Source organism: Nerophis lumbriciformis, linkage group LG20 (genome assembly GCF_033978685.3).
Source record: "Nerophis lumbriciformis linkage group LG20, RoL_Nlum_v2.1, whole genome shotgun sequence".
Lineage (NCBI taxonomy): Eukaryota > Metazoa > Chordata > Actinopteri > Syngnathiformes > Syngnathidae > Nerophis > Nerophis lumbriciformis.
This window is the reverse complement of record NC_084567.2, coordinates 7,192,579-7,211,540: the sequence shown is the minus strand read 5'-3', so window position 1 is coordinate 7,211,540 and position 18,962 is coordinate 7,192,579. Positions and strand designations below refer to the sequence as shown.

The following is an 18,962-nucleotide window of genomic DNA, read 5'->3' as shown; positions in this document are numbered from 1 at the left end:
GGCTAATTTCTCATCAACACTTTTTTAAGGGCTTGAAATAGTTTTCAAATGACAAAACTTCAACTCACTCACCTTCATCTTTCGTCTTTATCTCCGTTGGTGATTTGCTGGAAGTTGATTCTCTTTCATGTTCTCTTTTAGCGGACGTCGCCATCTTAGCATAGCAGTAGTCGTCCATCTTCTATCACGTCTTCAATCTTCACTTCAGATATCGCTCCAAACTCAATGCACGTTTCGTGGCTTTGGAAAATACCAATTGAGATATTTGTTGCTATATTTGCTGTGAATCATATGACTTTAAGATCGTGAATTCGAAAATTCCTCGAAAAACCATAGCCTCGGTCTTTGCCTCTTTGCTTAGCTTTAAGTACATTTGCGCATGCGCTAAAGCCAGCAACTTCCGTTTCCTACTCCACAGCGGCGGTTTTTCAAAATAAAGGCATTTTAACCTTGTTTTAAAACACTGGTTTGCAAAAGTATCTAACATCGAATAATGGATAACTACTCTTTGAAAATAAAAAATATATATACACAAGCACGTGCACAGACTTTTTCGATGGCTGTTGTTCAAACCAGAAAAAGGGCAAACATCTAAGAAAAAAAATCATACATTTTAAACACTGCAAGAAACACAGAAATAGTTTTCAACCTACTTAGTTGTTTTAGTTAAAAACTTTTAGAAAGTCAAATTATTACTTTGAACAAACAAGAAAAGCACTAAGAGTGTAGATCTCCACCAGGACCAATCCTATTGTTCACGTGCTACTATCAATCAATCAATCAATCAATCAATCAATGTTTATTTATACAGCCCTAAATCACAAGTGTCTCAAAGGGCTGCACAAGTCACAACGCGGTTCAGCGCCAACATAAGGGCAAGGAAAAACTCACAACCCAGTGGGACGTCAATGTGAATGACTATGAGAAACCTTGGAGAGGACCGCAAATGTGGGTAACCCCCTCCTTCCATGGGGAGACCGGATGCAATGGACGTCGAGTGGGTCTCACATAATATTGTGAAAATCCAGTCCAGAGTGGATCTAGCATAATAGTGAGAGTCCAGTCCATAGTGGATCTAACATAATAGTGAGAGTCCAGTCCATAGTGGATCTAACATAATAGTGAGAGTCCAGTCCATAGTGGATCTAACATAATAGTGAGAGTCTAGTCCATAGTGGATCTAACATAATAGTGAGAGTCTAGTCCATAGTGGATCTAACATAATAGTGAGAGTCCAGTCCATAGTGGATCTAACATAATAGTGAGAGTCTAGTCCATAGTGGATCTAACATAATATTGTGAGAGTCCAGTCCATAGTTGATCTAACATAATAGTGAGAGTCCAGTCCATAGTGGATCTAACATAATAGAGAGAGTCCAGTCCATAGTGGCTCTAACATAATAGTGAGAGTCCAGTCCATAGTGGATCCAACATAATAGTGAGAGTCCAGTCCATAGTGGATCTAACATAATAGTGAGAGTCTAGTCCATAGTGGATCTAGCATAATAGTGAGAGTCCAGTCCATAGTGGATCTAACATAATAGTGAGAGTCCAGTCCATAGTGGATCTAACATAATAGTGAGAGTCTAGTCCATAGCAGATCTAACATAATAGTGAGAGTCCAGTCCATAGTGGATCTAACATAATAGTGAGAGTCTAGTCCATAGTGGATCTAACATAATATTGTGAGAGTCCAGTCCATAGTGGATCTAACATAATAGTGAGAGTCCAGTCCATAGGGGAACTTACATAATAGTGAGAGTCCAGTCCATAGTGGCTCTAACATAATAGTGAGAGTCCAGTCCATAGTGGATCTAACATAATAGTGAGAGTCTAGTCCATAGTGGATCTAACATAATAGTGAGAGTCTAGTCCATAGTGGATCTAACATAATAGTGAGAGTCCAGTCCATAGTGGATCTAACATAATAGTGAGAGTCTAGTCCATAGTGGATCTAACATAATATTGTGAGAGTCCAGTCCATAGTGGATCTAACATAATAGTGAGAGTCCAGTCCATAGTGGATCTAACATAATAGTGAGAGTCCAGTCCATAGTGGATCTAACATAATAGTGAGAGTCTAGTCCATAGTGGATCTAGCATAATAGTGAGAGTCCAGTCCATAGTGGATCTAGCATAATAGTGAGAGTCCAGTCCATAGTGGATCTAACATAATAGTGAGAGTCTAGTCCATAGCGGATCTAACATAATAGTGAGAGTCCAGTCCATAGTGGATCTAACATAATAGTGAGAGTCCAGTCCATAGTGGATCTAACATAATAGTGAGAGTCTAGTCCATAGTGGATCTAACATAATATTGTGAGAGTCCAGTCCATAGTGGATCTAACATAATAGTGAGAGTCCAGTCCATAGGGGATCTAGCAAAATAGTGAGAGTACAGTCCATAGTGGATCTAACATAATAGTGAGAGTCTAGTCCATAGTGGATCTAGCATAATAGTGAGAGTCCAGTCCATAGTGGATCTAACATAATAGTGAGAGTCCAGTCCATAGTGGATCTAACATAATAGTGAGAGTCTAGTCCATAGCGGATCTAACATAATAGTGAGAGTCCAGTCCATAGTGGATCTAACATAATAGTGAGAGTCCAGTCCATAGTGGATCTAACATAATAGTGAGAGTCTAGTCCATAGTGGATCTAACATAATATTGTGAGAGTCCAGTCCATAGTGGATCTAACATAATAGTGAGAGTCCAGTCCATAGGGGATCTAGCATAATAGTGAGAGTACAGTCCATAGTGGATCTAGTATAATAGTGAGAGTCCAGTCCATAGTGGATCTAACATAATAGTGAGAGTCCAGTCCATAGTGGATCTAACATAATAGTGAGAGTCTAGTCCATAGCGGATCTAACATAATAGTGAGAGTCCAGTCCATAGTGGATCTAACATAATAGTGAGAGTCCAGTCCATAGTGGATCTAACATTATAGTGAGAGTCTAGTCCATAGTGGATCTAACATAATATTGTGAGAGTCCAGTCCATAGTGGATCCAACATAATAGTGAGAGTCCAGTCCATAGGGGATCTAGCATAATAGTGAGAGTACAGTCCATAGTGGTTCTAACATAATAGTGAGAGTCCAGTCCATAGTGGATCTAACATAATATTGTAAAAGTCCAGTCCATAGTGGATCTAACATAATAGTGAGAGTCCAGTCCATAGTGGATCTAACATAATATTGTGAGAGTCCAGTCCATAGTGGATCTAACATAATAGTGAGAGTCCAGTCCATAGACTTAGACTTAGACAAACTTTAATGATCCACAAGGGAAATTGTTCAACACAGTAGCTCAGCTACAATGATGGAAAGTGTAAGGCTGGAAAGGACAATGCAGGTATAAATAGACTAATATAGCGATAAAAAATCTAACATATATACGAATGTATACATAATATGTGTACAGAATAACATATATACAGATATATTATATTATGTCTATAACATACTGTATATACAATATATACAACACATGTACAATATTACAGTATATACAGTATATGAGACAGCAGCAGCATAAAATAGAGAGTAGATCCAGCAGGAAATAGAAAATAGACATTATAAACAAAGAGAAGTAGCAAACATGTCAGGTGGGGCCAGCAGGAGACCATCCTGAGCGGAGACGGGGTCAGCAGTGCAGAGATGTCCCCAACCGATGCACAGGCGAGCGGTCCACCCCGGGTCCCGACTCTGGACAGCCAGCACTTCATCCATGGCTACCGGACCTGTGTCCAACCCCCTCCACAAGAGAGAGGGGGGCGGAGGAGAAAAGAAAAGAAATGGCAGATCAACTGGTCTAAAAAGGGGGTCTATTTAAAGGCTAGAGTATACAAATGAGTTTTAAGATGGGACTTAAATGCTTCTACTGAGGTAGCATCTCTAACTGTTACCGGGAGGGCATTCCATAGTACTGGAGCCCCAATAGAAAACGCTCTGTAGCCCGCAGACTTTCTTTGGGCTCTGGGAATCACTAATAAGCCGGAGTTCTTTGAACGCAGATTTCTTGCCAGGACATATGGTACAATACAATCAGCAAGATAGGATGGAGCTAGACCTTTATACTAAATTGTGTGCCATCTCATGTGTATCGTGTGCTGGTATGACAATAAACTTCCATGAATCCTGTAAAACACCAGACAGTTAGTAATATGGTTTCACATAAAAATGTTGGTGAAACTGCTCATTTCTACCTAGCGATAGGTGGCTCTAACTGTAGTGCTAATCACTCACCAGCAGAAAGCCCTCATCACACTGCTAATCAATAACTACCATCTTAGGCACTTAACATCACTAATCGCCAGTTAACAGCTATCATGCTAAATGTCAACTATCTTAAATGCAAACATGAAAACAAGACACATTAACGTCTTTCCTCACATTACTGTCTGAACCTATAAGATATTCAATTGTGTTACATCTCAATTTATTGTATTGAAATTAGCCATGTGATTAAGATGGGCACGGTCTGACCAATCACAAGTCAGTAGGAGCTGCTTTGTTCTCGTGTTTGGAGAAAGCGGAAGAGCGATTGTCAGCCTGACATTGATGTGTCTCTGAGAACTGAACACATTTTTATAACGTATAACAAAATGTGTTTATACAGTAACCTGCTCACATGAGTCACATTACAGCAGGGGAGTCAAAGTCATTTTAGCTCAGGGGCCACATGGAGGAAAATCTATTTCCACGTGGGCGGGACGGGTAAAATCATGGCATGATAACTTAAAAATACAAGTACGACAACTTCAGATTGTTTTCTTTATTTTACTTCGGCCTAAAATAGAACAAGAACATTCTGAAAATGTACATATCACAAATAATCCTTTTGACAAAACACTTCAAGTTACCGTATTTTCCGCACTATTAGCCGCACCTAAAAACCACAAATTTTCTCAAAAGCTGACAGTGCGGCTTTTAACCCGGTGCGCTTTATATATGATTTAATATTACGATTCATTTTCATAAAGTTTCGATCTCGCAACTTCGGTAAACAGCCGCCATCTTTGTTCCCGGTAGAACAGGAAGCGCTTCTTCTTCTACGCAAGCAACCGCCAAGGTAAGCACCCGCCCCCATAGAACAGGAAGCGCTTCTTCTTCTACTGTAAGCAACCACCCGCCCGCGTAGAAGAAGAAAAAGCGCGCGGATATCACCGTACGTTTCATTTCCTTTGTGTGTTTACATCTGTAAAGACCACAAAATGACTCCTACTAAGCGACCGGGATCCGGTTCATGAAAAGACGCAATCTCTCCATCCGCACACGGATTATTATTTCACAGCAACTGGAGCACGTATGGTGAATATTCGCACCACAGGGAATGAGAAGTCATCCTTCACTGTGGTTCTAGCTTGCCATGCTAATGGCCAGAAACTTCCACCCATGGTGATATTCAAAAGGAAGACCTTGCCAAAAGAGACCTTTCCAGCCTTTCCAGCCGGCGTCATCATAAAAGCTAACTCGAAGGGATGGATGAAGAAAAGATGAGCAAGTGGTTAAGGTAAGTTTAAGTTTACGCGAAGAGGCCGGGTGGCTTTTTTCACGCAGCTCTGTCCATGTTGATATACGTATGTTTGTGATTGCACATTTGCGTACATTTTGGGAGTGAACAGAGTTGTTAGAACGCTGATTTTTAAAATATTATTAAAGTTTGACTGACCTATCTGACTGTTTTTTTGACATTCCTTTAGCGCAGTTAGATGCGGCTTACAACACCGGGCGGCTTATAGGAGGACAAAGTTTTGAAATATGCCGTTCATTGAAGGCGCGGCTTTTAACCCAGGGCGCCTTATGGTGCGGAAAATACGGTAGTTGAAAATTCTCTGGAAAAAATTGCAGAATTTCAAAGCCCATCTAGGATTGAACAAAATACAAAATAAAGCATGAATAAAAACTATTTTATGTATCAACTACCTCATTTGTCATTTCCACATATTAATCCTGTGCTAACTCAACAAACCATACAAACTGAGGTAGAAACTATTCAAGAGTGTTGAGTTACTTCCTGTCTTCTAGACATAATGTGTATTGATAGAAAAATAAAAGCAGTGCAATGTGTGAACAATTTCAACAAAGCACACATAAAAAGTTAAAAGACTGACAGTATTGCAGTAAATCACACACTGTTCACTTTCTTTACATTTGCACAGAAGACAATCATTTTCACAGAACTATATCAGTGTGCAGTGTCTCATGCTGCATTTTAAGTGGGGTTACTGATTGCTTATTTTACTCCTGTTTTATGTTGGGTGGAGGGGGAGGAGTCACAGCCCCGCTTTACAGTGTACCTCTTGCTTGGTATACTTGCTCACCCCGGCATCAACTATTTGCTTGCCTAACAGAATTGCTATTGCGACATCCAGTGGACACAATTAGAACAGCAGATTCTTTCTTTAAAAAATGCAGCTGAATTTTACACTTCACAAACTCATCTCGCAGGCCAGATTGAACCTGCTATGCCCGAATGTCGAGGGAGGTGGGGGTTGGGTTGTGGGTGTTGGGGGTTAATTGTTCATATGTCTCTGATTTGCACATCAATCAGTCTGGGGAGTAAAAGTTGGCAGTTTGTTATGCAAACAGTTACCCAGCATCACAACGTCAGTTTTGATACATCTCAACAAAAAGGGTGTAGTGCAGGTTTTTGAGCGTGCGCTAACTGGACACATGAGGCCGCAGGTCCCTCGACTGAAGGAGTAACCAAGCACTTGAAGCATCATCTATCTTACTGTTCAGGAAGGTTTCAGATACAGAGAAGACATGGGGTCATGAGTAGACAAGATTGTGCTCCAAATAATCCAAGTTTGTATGAATACCTCAGATATTTGTGAAAGAAGCAGTGAGGAGGTCCTGGGTAGGGTGGATGTCGCCACATATGAGCAACATACCACAAACTAAACAGCTAATTGATTATTTTCCCTTGTGTGTTCTCATGTGTTTTACTGCGTCTGCATTATGTGGGAACCTTTTACAGCACACCGAACAACTAAATGTTTTTTCTCCAGCGTGTGTTCTCACATGTCGCCAAAAAGAGCTGTTATTAGGAAAGCTTTTACCACAAACTGAACAATTAAATGATCTTAGTCCAGTGTGTGTTCCCATGTGTCGAGTCAAATATCTCTTAACAGAAAAGCTTTTGCCACAAACTGAACAATTATATAATTTTTCACCTGTGTGTGTTCTCATGTGTTCAGTCAAATTACTCTGAATAGAAAAGCTTTTGCAACAAACGGAACAATTAAATGGTTTTTCTCCTGTGTGTGTTCTCATGTGTTTTGTCACAAGGCTCTTAACAGAAAAGCTTTTGCCACAAACTGAACAATTAAATGGTTTTTCACCTGTGTGTGTTCTCATGTGTTGAGTCAAACGGCTCTTTAAAGAATAGTTGTTTCCACAAACTGAACAGTTATATGGTTTTTCACCAGTGTGTATTCTCATGTGTTGAGTCAAACGGCTCTTTAAAGAATAGTTGTTTCCACAAACTGAACAGTTAAATGGTTTTTCACCTGTGTGTGTTCTCATGTGTTGAGTCAAACGGCAATTTTGAGGAAAGCTTTTGCCACAAACTGAACAATTAATTGTTTTTTCACCTGTGTGTGTTTTCATGTGTCGAGTCAAACGGTAATTTCGAGAAAAGCTTTTGCTACAAACTGAAAAATTAAATTGTTTTTCCCCTTTGTGTGTTCTCATGTGTCGAGTCAACATGCCCTGAACAGAAAAGCTTTTAGCACAAACCGAGCAGCTCAAACATGTTTTACCTCTCTTCTTTGAAGAGCATTCAGAGTGTTTGTTGTCAGTGTGAGTCCTCATATCACCTTCACAGTCTGTATCGCTGCTCGAAGGTTCTTCAACCTCGTCTTCAGCCTCACTATCTGATAGTGGAGCTAAGAGGTTGTCTACTTGTGGTTTCTCTTCATCATCTTCAGTCTTCACAGAGAGAATACTTAGTGGAAACTTGGTGTAATCAGCTTCCTCTCGTCCTAGAAGACACTCTCCCTCCTGAGTGATGCAGAGTTCCTCCTCTTCCTTTTTAATGCAGGGTGGTTGTGGAGTCTCCTGCTTCAAAGTGGAGCTCCCCCCTAACTGAGGGGAAACTTCTTCTGGATTACCGATCAGCTGCTGGACGTCTGCAAGACACAAACAACAAAAACACACTTTCTTCTATGTACTGTATGTGTGTGTAGTAGGGTTGTACAGTATACATATAAAGTATCGCGGCACTAATCAATTGAAATCGGTACTATACCACCTTTGAAAAGTATACCGGTACCGTTCTTTCATCTGAATGCCGCTGTGCGGCGGTGACTACAGAGCCGAGGCGCATGATGTTGAGTGTGTCAAAACGTACACACAAAGTGCATACAAGCAATAACATGGTGGAGAGGAAGAAAGGCAACAAAGGACAATTCTACTGGTTAATAAAGAGGGTGCGTGAAGTGCAATATGGAGGTATTTGGGCTTCTAAACTAACAATAAAGGTGACACTTTAAACAGGGAGCCGCCGCTCTGCAAGGGTTGCTTTACACCTTTCCTGTTTGTGGGCTCCCAGAACGTGGTCGAGGAGCGCAGGGGAGACGTTCCTCCAGGGCCCATGTTTTGTCGGGGGTAACACTGGGTCCATAAAGCTCCGCTCTTTGGTCGGAAGGACGAGGCCGTCGATTAGTTACAACTTGCTCACTTTATTTATTATTTCCACAGGGCACAACCGGACATCCACCATGCTATTAACACTACCTCTCCTTACTTGCCCACTCACCGGAGGGTGTGTTCCAACTATCGTGGGATCACACTCCTCAGCCTTCCCGGTAAGGTCTATTCAGGTGTACTGGAGAGGAGGCTACACCGGATAGTCAAACCTTGGATCCAGGAGGAACAGTGTGGTTTTCGTTCTGGTCGTGGAACGGTAGACCAGCTCTATACTCTCGGCAGGGTCCTTGAGGGTGCATGGGAGTTTGCCCAACCAGTCTACATGTGCTTTGTGGACTTGGAGAAGGCATTCGACCTTGTCCCCCGGGAAGTCCTGTGGGGAGTGTTTAGAGAGTATGCGGTATCGGACTGTCTGATTGTGGCGGTCCGCTCCCTGTATGTTCAGTGTCAGAGCTTGGTCCGCATTGCCGGCAGTAAGTCGGACCCGTTTCCGGTGAGGGTTGGACTCCGCCAAGGCTGTCCTTTGTCACCCATTCTGTTCATAACTTTTATAGACAGAATTTCTAGGCACAGTCAGGATATTGTGGGGATCCAGTTTGGTGGCTGCAGAATTAGGTCTCTGCTATTTGCAGATGGCTTCAACTTGGCCAGGATCTTCAGCTCTCACTGGATCGGTTCGTAGCCGAGTGTGAAGCGACAGGGATGAGAATCAGCATCTCCAAGTCCGAGTCCATGGTTCTCGCCCGGAAAAGGGTGGAGTGCCCTCTCCAGGTTGGGGAGGAGATCTTGCCCCAAGTGGAGGAGTTCAAGTACTTAGGAGTCTTGTTTACGAGTGAGGGAAAAGTGGATCGTGAGATCAACAGGCGGATCGGTGCGGCGTCTTCAGTAATGCGGACGCTGTATCGATCCGTTGTGGTGAAGAAGGAGCTGAGCCGGAAGGCAAAGCTCTCAATTTACCGGTCAATCTACATTCCCATCCTCACCTATGGTCATGAGCTTATGACCGAAAGGACAAGATCACGGGTACAAGCAGCCGAAATTAGTTTCCTCCGCCAGGTGGCGGGTCTCTCCCTTAGAGATAGGGTGAGAGACTCTGTCATTCGGGAGGAACTCAGAGTAAAGCCGCTGCTCCTCCACATTGAGAGGAGCCAGATGAGGTGGTTTGGGCATCTGCTCAGGATGCCACCCGAACGCCTCCCTTGGGAGGTGTTTAGAGCACATCCGACCGGCAGGAGTCCACGGGGAAGACCCAGGACACGTTGGGAAGACTATTTCTCCCGGCTGGCCTGGGAACGCCTCGGGATCCCCCAGGAGGAGCTGGACGAAGTGGCTGGGGAGAGGGAAGTCTGGGCTTCTCTGCTTAGGCTGCTGCTCCCTCGACCCCACCTCGGATAAGCGAAAGAAAATGGATAGATGTATGGATGGACGGTGCATTATTTTCACAAACGCATCACAACGTTCGCTATTTCCTTCAACAACACCACCAACTATTACAAATAAAGGCAGACTTCACGAGTGCCATCAAAGAATACTTTGAGACAAATTATGATCCAGAACCTTATATTTTTGAGCCTGAATATAAGGAGGATGAGCTACAAGTTTTAGAAGCTGAGTGATAAGCAGATCAAGCAATTAGCACTATTGCTAAGTGCTAAACAAAAAACCCAAAGTATGAACATAACTCATTTCTGTAGAAACTGCCCAAATGCTGAAACTGAACTGAACTGCTGATAGAATAGGGCTGAGCAATATTTTTTGCATACCATCCGATCTCGATTAACATCACTTTTTTTGTTTAATTAAAGGCGGATTGTCCCGTGCAGGATAATAGCGAGTACAGTTGCATCCCTACTATTTACTAGCACAGTATCTTGTAACAGACATTTCCGCCATGTTTGATGGAGGTAATATATGCTCACAGCTGACAACTGTCATTTTGTTCATATCTATAATTGTGTTTACTAGAGGTGTAACAGTACAGGTCACCCACACTTTGGTCCATACTTGGTTTTAGGACCACAGTTTTCCTTATTTTCTGTACATTTTGTGGGGGTAAAGTTCTTAAGTTTTGTTTTGCTTGTCATCACAAACATTCCGCAGAAACAAAGTATCAGTGGTGTACTGAATACTATAAGAATTTTATTTCAAGTTAACATTTACTCAACAATATTTTCAACTACAAAATTATTTTTATTCCTTAATTACTTGAAAACGTCAGTACTTTTTACCAGTGCTTGGAAAAAGGCAAGCGGTGCCCCGATTGTGGAGTTTTATATTTAATAAAAGTACATTAAAGTGCAGTTTGAATTTGAGGTGCTGTAAAATAATGTGTACTGTTGGCATATATTATGTTGGGATATAATTAAAATAATGAAGGATGAAGTAATTAAAGGGGAATATTATCACAAGACCTATGTAAGCGTCAATATATACCTTGATGTTGCAGAAAAAAGACCATATATTTTTTTAACCGATTTCCCAACTCTAAATGGGTGAATTTTGGCGAATTAAACGCCTTTCTAATATTCGCCCTCGGAGCGATGACGTCACGTTGTGACGTCACATCGGGAAGCAATCCGCCATTTTCTCAAACACCGAGTCAAATCGGCTCTGTTATTTTCCGTTTTTTCGACTGTTTTCCGTACCTTGGAGACATCATGCCTCGTCGGTGTGTTGTCGGAGGGTGTAACAACACGAACAGGGACGGATTCAAGTTGCACCAGTGGCCCAAAGATGCGAAAGTGGCAAGAAATTGGACGTTTGTTCCGCACACTTTACCGACGAAAGCTATGCTACGACAGAGATGGCAAGAATGTGTGGATATCCTGCGACACTCAAAGCAGATGCATTTCCAACGATAAAGTCAAAGAAATCTGACGCCAAACCCCCATTGAATCTGCCGGAGTGTGTGAGCAATTCAGGGACAAAGGTCCTCGGTAGCACGGCAAGCAATGAAGGCAGTTTGTTCCCGCAGACGAGCGAGCTAAACCCCCTATCGACCCTAGCTTCCCTGGCCTGCTGACATCAACTCCAAAACTGGACAGATCAGCTTTCAGGAAAAGAGCGCGGATGAGGGTAGGTCTACAGAATATATTAATTGATGAAAATTGGGCTGTCTGCACACCCAAAGTGCATGTTGTTGCCAAATGTATTTCATATGCTGTAAACCTAGTTCATAGTTGTTAGTTTCCTTTAATGCCAAACAAACACATACCAATCGTTGGTTAGAAGGCGATCGCCAAATTCGTCCTCGCTTTCTCCCGTGTCGCTGGCTGTCGTGTCGTTTTCGTCGGTTTCGCTTGCATACGGTTCAAACCGATATGGCTCAATAGCTTCAGTTTCTTCTTCAATTTCGTTTTCGCTACCTGCCTCCACACTACAACCATCCGTTTCAATACATGCGTAATCTGTTGAATCGCTTAAGCCGCTGAAATCCGAGTCTGAATCCGAGCTAATGTCGCTATAGCTTGCTGTTCTATGCGCCATGTTTGTTTGTGTTGGCATCACTGTGTGACGTCACAGGAAAATGGACAGGTGTATATAACGATGGTTAAAATCAGGCACTTTGAAGCTTTTTTTTAGGGATATTGCGTGATTTTGAAAAAAACTTCGAAAAATATAATAAGCCACTAGGAACTGATTTTTAATGGTTTTAACCATTCTGAAATTGTGATAATGTTCCCCTTTAAGAAATGTTTAGTATATATATGCTTAGAATAAGCCGTGCAACTAATCATATCCTCTAAGTTCCAGTTGGAACTGGGTCCAAGTTCAAGCATACGCACATACACTTTTATCGCCCACATTCTTGCCACTGTTGACGTGGCTTCTTTGTCGAGGTCTGAAGGACAACACCAGATATGAAGTCCAGGAAGGAGAAGGCAGAGGAAGATTCAAGTTTAATGCCCCCCACTCGACATCTATTCCATAATTATCATCTCTTAAGACTGACAGAGTTCAATATTTATCACAATGCTTGTCTAACCTATCAAGTCATCCACAGGCTGAATCTTAGGCTCTGTAGCTTGGTTCCTATCTACCATCCCCAGCATGCCCATAACACTCGTAACTTAGATCTGATATCAGGGAAACATCGTCTACTGGCTTGTACTGCTCGAAGTGTTGTATGCAGGGGACCAAAGATTTGGAACCGGCTTGATGAGAGCCTCTGGATGCTGTATTCATTATCCAACTTCAAAAAGAAACTGAAATCTTACCTATTAACCACCTATCTCTAATGCCTCATGTGGGGTAGACCAGTGTTTTTCAACCTTTTTTGAGGCAAGGCACATTTTTTTCATTAAAAATATACGGAGGCACACCACCAGCAGAAAAGGTTAAAAAATTAAACTCCCCCAGTTTGTTGTTGTTTCCTGTGTCGTGCTTTAGTTCCTGTCTTGCGCTGTTATTTTGGTGGCCTTTCCTGTTTTGTTGGTGTTCTCCTGTAGCAGCTTCACGCCTTCCTTTGAGTGCTACTGCCCGCACCTGCTTTGTTTTCGCAATCAAGACTATTTAAGTTGTGCGTACGCTTTCCTTCTTTGTGGGGACATTGTTGATTGTCATGTCTTGTACGGATGTGCTTTGTGGACGCCGTCTTTGCTCCACACGCTGTAAGTTTTTGCTGTCGTCCAGCATTCTGTTTTTGTTGACTTTGTAGCCAGTTCAGTTGTAGTTTTGTTTTACATAGCCATCCCTATGCTTCAGTGCTTTTTCCTAGCGGGGCTTGCCTTTTGTATTAATTTTTGGTTTAAGCGTTACATACCTTTTTACCTGCACGCTGTCTCCTGCTGTGCTCTGCATATTGGGATTGCCAAGCTCGACACAGTGCAGGCACCAGACAACGGCACATTATTATGATTATTGCTTTGCAAAAAATATTTTTTGGACCAATTAGGTCAGGGGTCGGCAACCCGCGGCTCCGGAGCCGCATGCGGCTCTTTGATCACTCTGATGCGGCTCAGCAGCTTACTTACTGAACCCCCCAATTTTCCCGTGAGACTTCCGGATTTCAGTGCCTCTCGCAGAAAACTCCCGGGATTAATATTCACCGATTTTCACCCTTACAGCTATGATAAGGGTGTGCCATGATGGAACAACATTTGGCGCTCTCTACAATATGTGTTAACAGCGTGCCAGCCCAACACTTGTTATACAATATACATCTTCTGCTTGTAAACGTACGTGACAGCAAGGCATACTTGGTCAACAGCCACACAGGTTACACTGACGGTGGTCATATAAAACAACTTTAACACGCTTACTAATAATGCGCCACACTTTGACCCAAAACCAAACAAGAATGGCAAACACATTTTGGGAGAACATCTGCACCTTAACACAACATAAACACAACAGAACAAACACCCAGAATCCTATGCAGCCCTGACTCTTCCGGGCTACATTATACACCCCTGCTACCACCAAACCCCGCCCCCACCCCAACCCTGCTCCCTCTGTGCGTCGGTTGAGGTGGGCGAGGTTTGGTAGCAGGGGTGTATAATGTATCCCAGAAGAGTTAGGGCTGCATGGGATTCTGGGTATTTGTCCTGTTGTGTTTATGTTGTGTTACTGTGCAGATGTTCTCCCGAAATGTGTTTGTCATTCTTGTTTGGTGTGGGTTCACAGTGTGGCGCATTATTAGTAAGAGTGCAATAGTTTTTTTTTATGCCACCACCGTCAGTGTAACCTGTGTGGTTGTTGACCAAGTATGCCTTGTTGTCACTTACGTGAGCAAGCGGAGACACCATACAATGTGTGGCTGATCATGCACACTGGTTGTAGTGGGTGCTGTATGCTGTACTATCACGGCACACATGACGCTGACAAGCGCCATTCATTTAAAACCCGCGTGCCGCACCAGCTTTCAAATTCCATATAAAAATGTGGACAGCGTGTCTGAGACCCCTGGTTTATACATAGCACAAAACTAAAAAAAAATGTGTATGCAGTGTTATTTCGTTTAAAATGTCAATAATATTTTGCGACTCCCATTGTTTTCTATAATTTGCGAAACTGGTCAAAATGGCTCTTTGACTGGTAAAGGTTGCCGACCCCTGAATTAGGTGAAGTGGCATAATTTCCCACGGCACACCAGACAATATCTCAGGGCACACTACTGTGCCGCGGCACAGTGGTTGAAAATCACTGGGGTAGACTACTGTTGGGGTTTGCATGGTTGAATGAATGTATGTATGTATGTGTATGCTTGCTTTAGTACTCTTATTTTGTGATTATCATATAACGTTTTTTGTGCTTGCCACCATGTTTCAGCATTCCATTTAAATACTGTCCTCTGGACCCCCTGCCAAAAGCTTCTTCTAACTTATTTGGGGGACCCTATCACTTACCACCATCCTTAAATGATATTCAATACTATTGTAATTGTTCAATGGTATTGTGAATAAACTTGAAACTTGATTCCACGCCTGGAAGCAGACACCTCGTTGGATATTCATACATTGTGATGTATATTGTAAGAGCGGGAGGGGAAGAGCGCGTCTGGACAGCCCTTTGTAAGTCGCCGTGTTGAATGCTACGAGGGACAGATAGCATTCAGACAAATTGTATTAGAATTGTATCCAATAGGGAATAAATACTTCAGTTTTTAAATTAATACATCGTGTCCTCTTTAAAGGCCTACTGAAACCCACTGCTACCGACCACGCAGTCTGATAGTTTATATATCAATGATGAAATCTTAACATTGCAACACATGCCAATACGGCCGGGTTACCTTACTAAAGTGCAATTTCAAATTTTGCGCGAAATATCCTGCTGAAAACGTCTCGGTATGATGACGCCGGGGCGTGACGTCACGGATTGTAGAGGACATTTTGGGACAGCATGGTGGCCAGATATTAAGTCGTCTGTTTTCATCGCAAAATTCCACAGTATTCTGGACATCTGTGTTGGTGAATCTTTTGCAATTTGTTCAATGAACAATGGAGACAGCAAAGAAGAAAGCTGTAGGTGGGAAGCGGTGTATTGCGGCAGGTGTTGTGCCGGATAACACAGCCGTTTACATTCCCGAAAGATGACAGTCAAGCTTTACCATTGGCTTGTAGAGAACTGGGACAACAGAGACTCTTACCAGGAGGACTTTGAGTTGGATGCGCAGACGCGGTACCGTGAGTACGCATGCAGCTGCGCCTTCCAAACATTTGATCGCTTGCCCGTACGTGCGTGCCGCTATGTGTATGTCACGTACGTAACTTTGGGGAAATATATGTGCTGTATGAACTTTGGGGAGGTGAACGGTACTTTGGGCTGTGGGATTGAGTGTGTTGTGCAGGTGTTTGTGTTGTATTGGCGGGTTATATGGACGGGAGGGGGGAGGTGTTTGTTATGCGGGATTAATTTGTGGCATATTAAATATAAGCCTGGTTGTGTTGTGGCTAATAGAGTATATATATGTCTTGTGTTTATTTACTGTTTTAGTCATTCCCAGCTGAATATCAGGTCCCACCCGCCTCTCACAGCATCTTCCCTATCTGAATCGCTCCCACTGCCCTCTAGTCCTTCACTCTCACTTTCCTCATCCACAAATCTTTCATCCTCGCTCAAATTAATGGGAAAATCGTCGCTTTCTCGGTCCGAATCGCTCTCGCTGCTGGTGGCCATGATTGTAAACAATGTGCGGATGTGAGGAGCTCCACAACCTGTGACATCACGCGCATATCCTCTGCTACTTCCAGTAAAGGCAAGGCTTTTTTATCAGCGACCAAAAGTTGCAAACTTTATCGTCGATGTTCTCTACTAAATCCTTTCAGCAAAAATATGGCAATATCGCGAAATGATCAAGTATGACACATAGAATGGACCTGCTATCCCCGTTTAAATAAGAAAATCGCATTTCAGTAGGCCTTTAAACATCTTCTGGCTCCAGATTAAATGAATACGACGACAGTACCAACACATTAAACAAGTCTAATGATTAGTTCAAGGATAAAATGTTTCTATCCACGAACTCAAAAATGATTTCAACAATAAGTGTGTGCATAGTTTTTAGTACATGTTGTATCAGAGGATGAGAGACTTTGCAGACACAAACAAAAAGTCTGATTGAAAAATATTTACATGTAAAAATGCCTTTTTCTGATTAAATTAGTGGGTACGTTTTATCTCCCAGTTAGGACGAATACAGTAGTTCACTCACACACATTCTCTCATTGCCTGCAAGTCCGCAATCGGGGCAGAATTAGTGTGAGCTGCAGCAGATAGTGAAACTGAAGTCTGTCACTAAAGTTGCTGCTTCTTTTCAATGCTGTGTTTCAACTTCTATGCTAGTGTTAGTCATATTTCTTCATTTGATTATTCTGGGCTGCACTTCCGAGCTGTGTAAGGGAAAGAGGCACAACGCTGATTGGACATTAATTACGTCGTGACCGTGGAACAGGAGGTTACGCACACACACGTACACAAACACACACACAGGATGACGGTCAATAAAGGCGGATTCACGCAGGATTATACCAAGTATCGTTGCTTGCCTACTGTTTACTACTGCTACTAACTTCTAACAGACATTTCAGACATTTTGGATCGAGGTTCTTTGTTTACATTGTTCAACAAAGTCGGCTAATTTCTATTTTTAGGGCTTGGAATTCAAACAGCTTTCAAATGAGGGAACGCAACACACTCACCTTCATCTTTCGTCTTTATCTCCGTTGGTGATTTGCTGGAAGTTGATTCTCTTTCATGTTCTCTTTTAGCGGACGTCGCCATCTTAGCATAGCAGTAGTCGTCCATCTTCTATCACGTCTTCAATCTTCACTTCACATAACACGCCATCGCTCCACACTCAAAGTCCGTTTGGCGGGCTTAAGAAAAGGCGAATAGTTGAGGTATTTGATGCTATTTTTGAATCTATAAGATCGTAAATGTGAAACTTCTCCGGAAAGCCACGTCGCTTAGTCCGCCATCTTGGAATTTCGACCTGTTTGCGCATGCGCCAGAAGTTTGCCACTTCCGATCGACAACTGCACTTTAAAAAATAAAATACCTTTTAAATAACTAACGGCCCTTTTCATCTTTTCTTAGATTTCTGGCTCGTAATTGAAGTGCTCCTTATTGCGAAAACATTTTTTGATATCAAAATACTTTGGAGAAAGAAATTCATCAAAAGTCGACAATGTTGTATTCTGTCTTTTAGTGGGTTCAAGCAAACGGCAAGTTGTTTGACAAAGTAAGTCTTGTGAAAGTGTGAAACTCACACTACCCCAGTATACATTTTCAACATTATAGCATTTCACCCTTTTGACGTTTTTTCCTCTTGACTTTTATCAGTAATATCCTCATTGAAGGATGACTTGTACTCGACCTCGGACCAACTGCACTCAGTGAGGAAACAAACACGCTCACATAAATATTGCTCTTATTGCAAGCATAGACAGCAGAACACTTCTATTTTCACTTTTGTACACTGACTTTAGTTATCTGCTGCACTGACAAGATGCCTGCTCGGTGCGTGTTGGCGACTGGAGCCAAACTGCTGTGTCAAAACTGGCGTGTGACGTCACCATTGACCTTTTTCTCTCACACACACCCGGGAACATGAAAACAAAATAATGGGCTCTGTTGGCCACTTACTTAATAAACATACAGGACAAAGTGCGTCCTGATTCTTTGATTCTATTTGAAACTTGATGTGTGCCGATGATAAGAAAGTTTGTCGCTGCATTACTGACTAATAACCTCAGTTTTATCTGAAGTTCCATCGAGGTTTGTTTTGAAGCGAAAGTGGGCGCAGAGCACATCCCTCTACCACTGCTGTGTGACGTCATCGCTGCCTGTGCAATGCGCACTGCCTTCCTGCGCCGGTCAAAACCAACACTGTGATTAATCATCATTCATTTATGGTAACGCGATATATTATTTTTAATAATCACATGCGTTAACGCGTTAACATTGACAGCCTTAGTTGAAACCCATACTTTTTTTCTGAAAACTCATCAAATCACTGACCTGTAAATTGTGGCCCATTATCAGTGTTACTCCCTCCGAGGTCTTAATCAAGGCTCAAGTCGTTCGTTTTTCTCACAGACATTTATTTCAGCCACGTCTTCTTCACGTTACCAACGATGCCAAATATAATGCCGTCAGAAGTAATAAAATAAGCAAACAGAACTTACAATTAGTCTGACATCCAAAAAAGAAAACACATAGATTTCACAAACATATCAGAAGTAATCATACCTCGTTGGCCTCATAAACTCCAAGGGAATAAAGTTTATTTTCAATCCGAGACTCCATTAACGTCTTCCACATCAAACACTTGTCGTCTCACGCTGCTTCCTTAATTCC

At 42.3% G+C, this 18,962-nt stretch overlaps 2 protein-coding genes across 2 annotated transcripts in view; both read right to left on the bottom strand.

Annotated features, from left to right (window-relative positions):
- LOC133619319 (uncharacterized) overlaps window positions 1-18,962 on the bottom strand; it is a 455,654-nt gene that overhangs the window by 349,031 nt on the left and 87,661 nt on the right. The window lies entirely within an intron of this gene.
- Window positions 6,533-18,911, bottom strand: LOC133619363 (uncharacterized). Its single transcript, XM_061980342.2, has 3 exons — window positions 18,855-18,911; window positions 18,791-18,797; window positions 6,533-8,140 (listed from the first exon to the last, which is right to left on the bottom strand). Exons 1-3 carry the CDS (start codon window positions 18,909-18,911, stop codon window positions 6,924-6,926), a joined length of 1,281 nt encoding a protein of 426 aa, XP_061836326.2. The 3' UTR covers window positions 6,533-6,923.

Coding starts and splice junctions, on each gene's coding strand:
- LOC133619363 (XM_061980342.2), bottom strand. CDS start 18,911: ATGGAGTCTCGGATTGAAAATAAACTTTATTCCCTTGGAGTTTATGAG.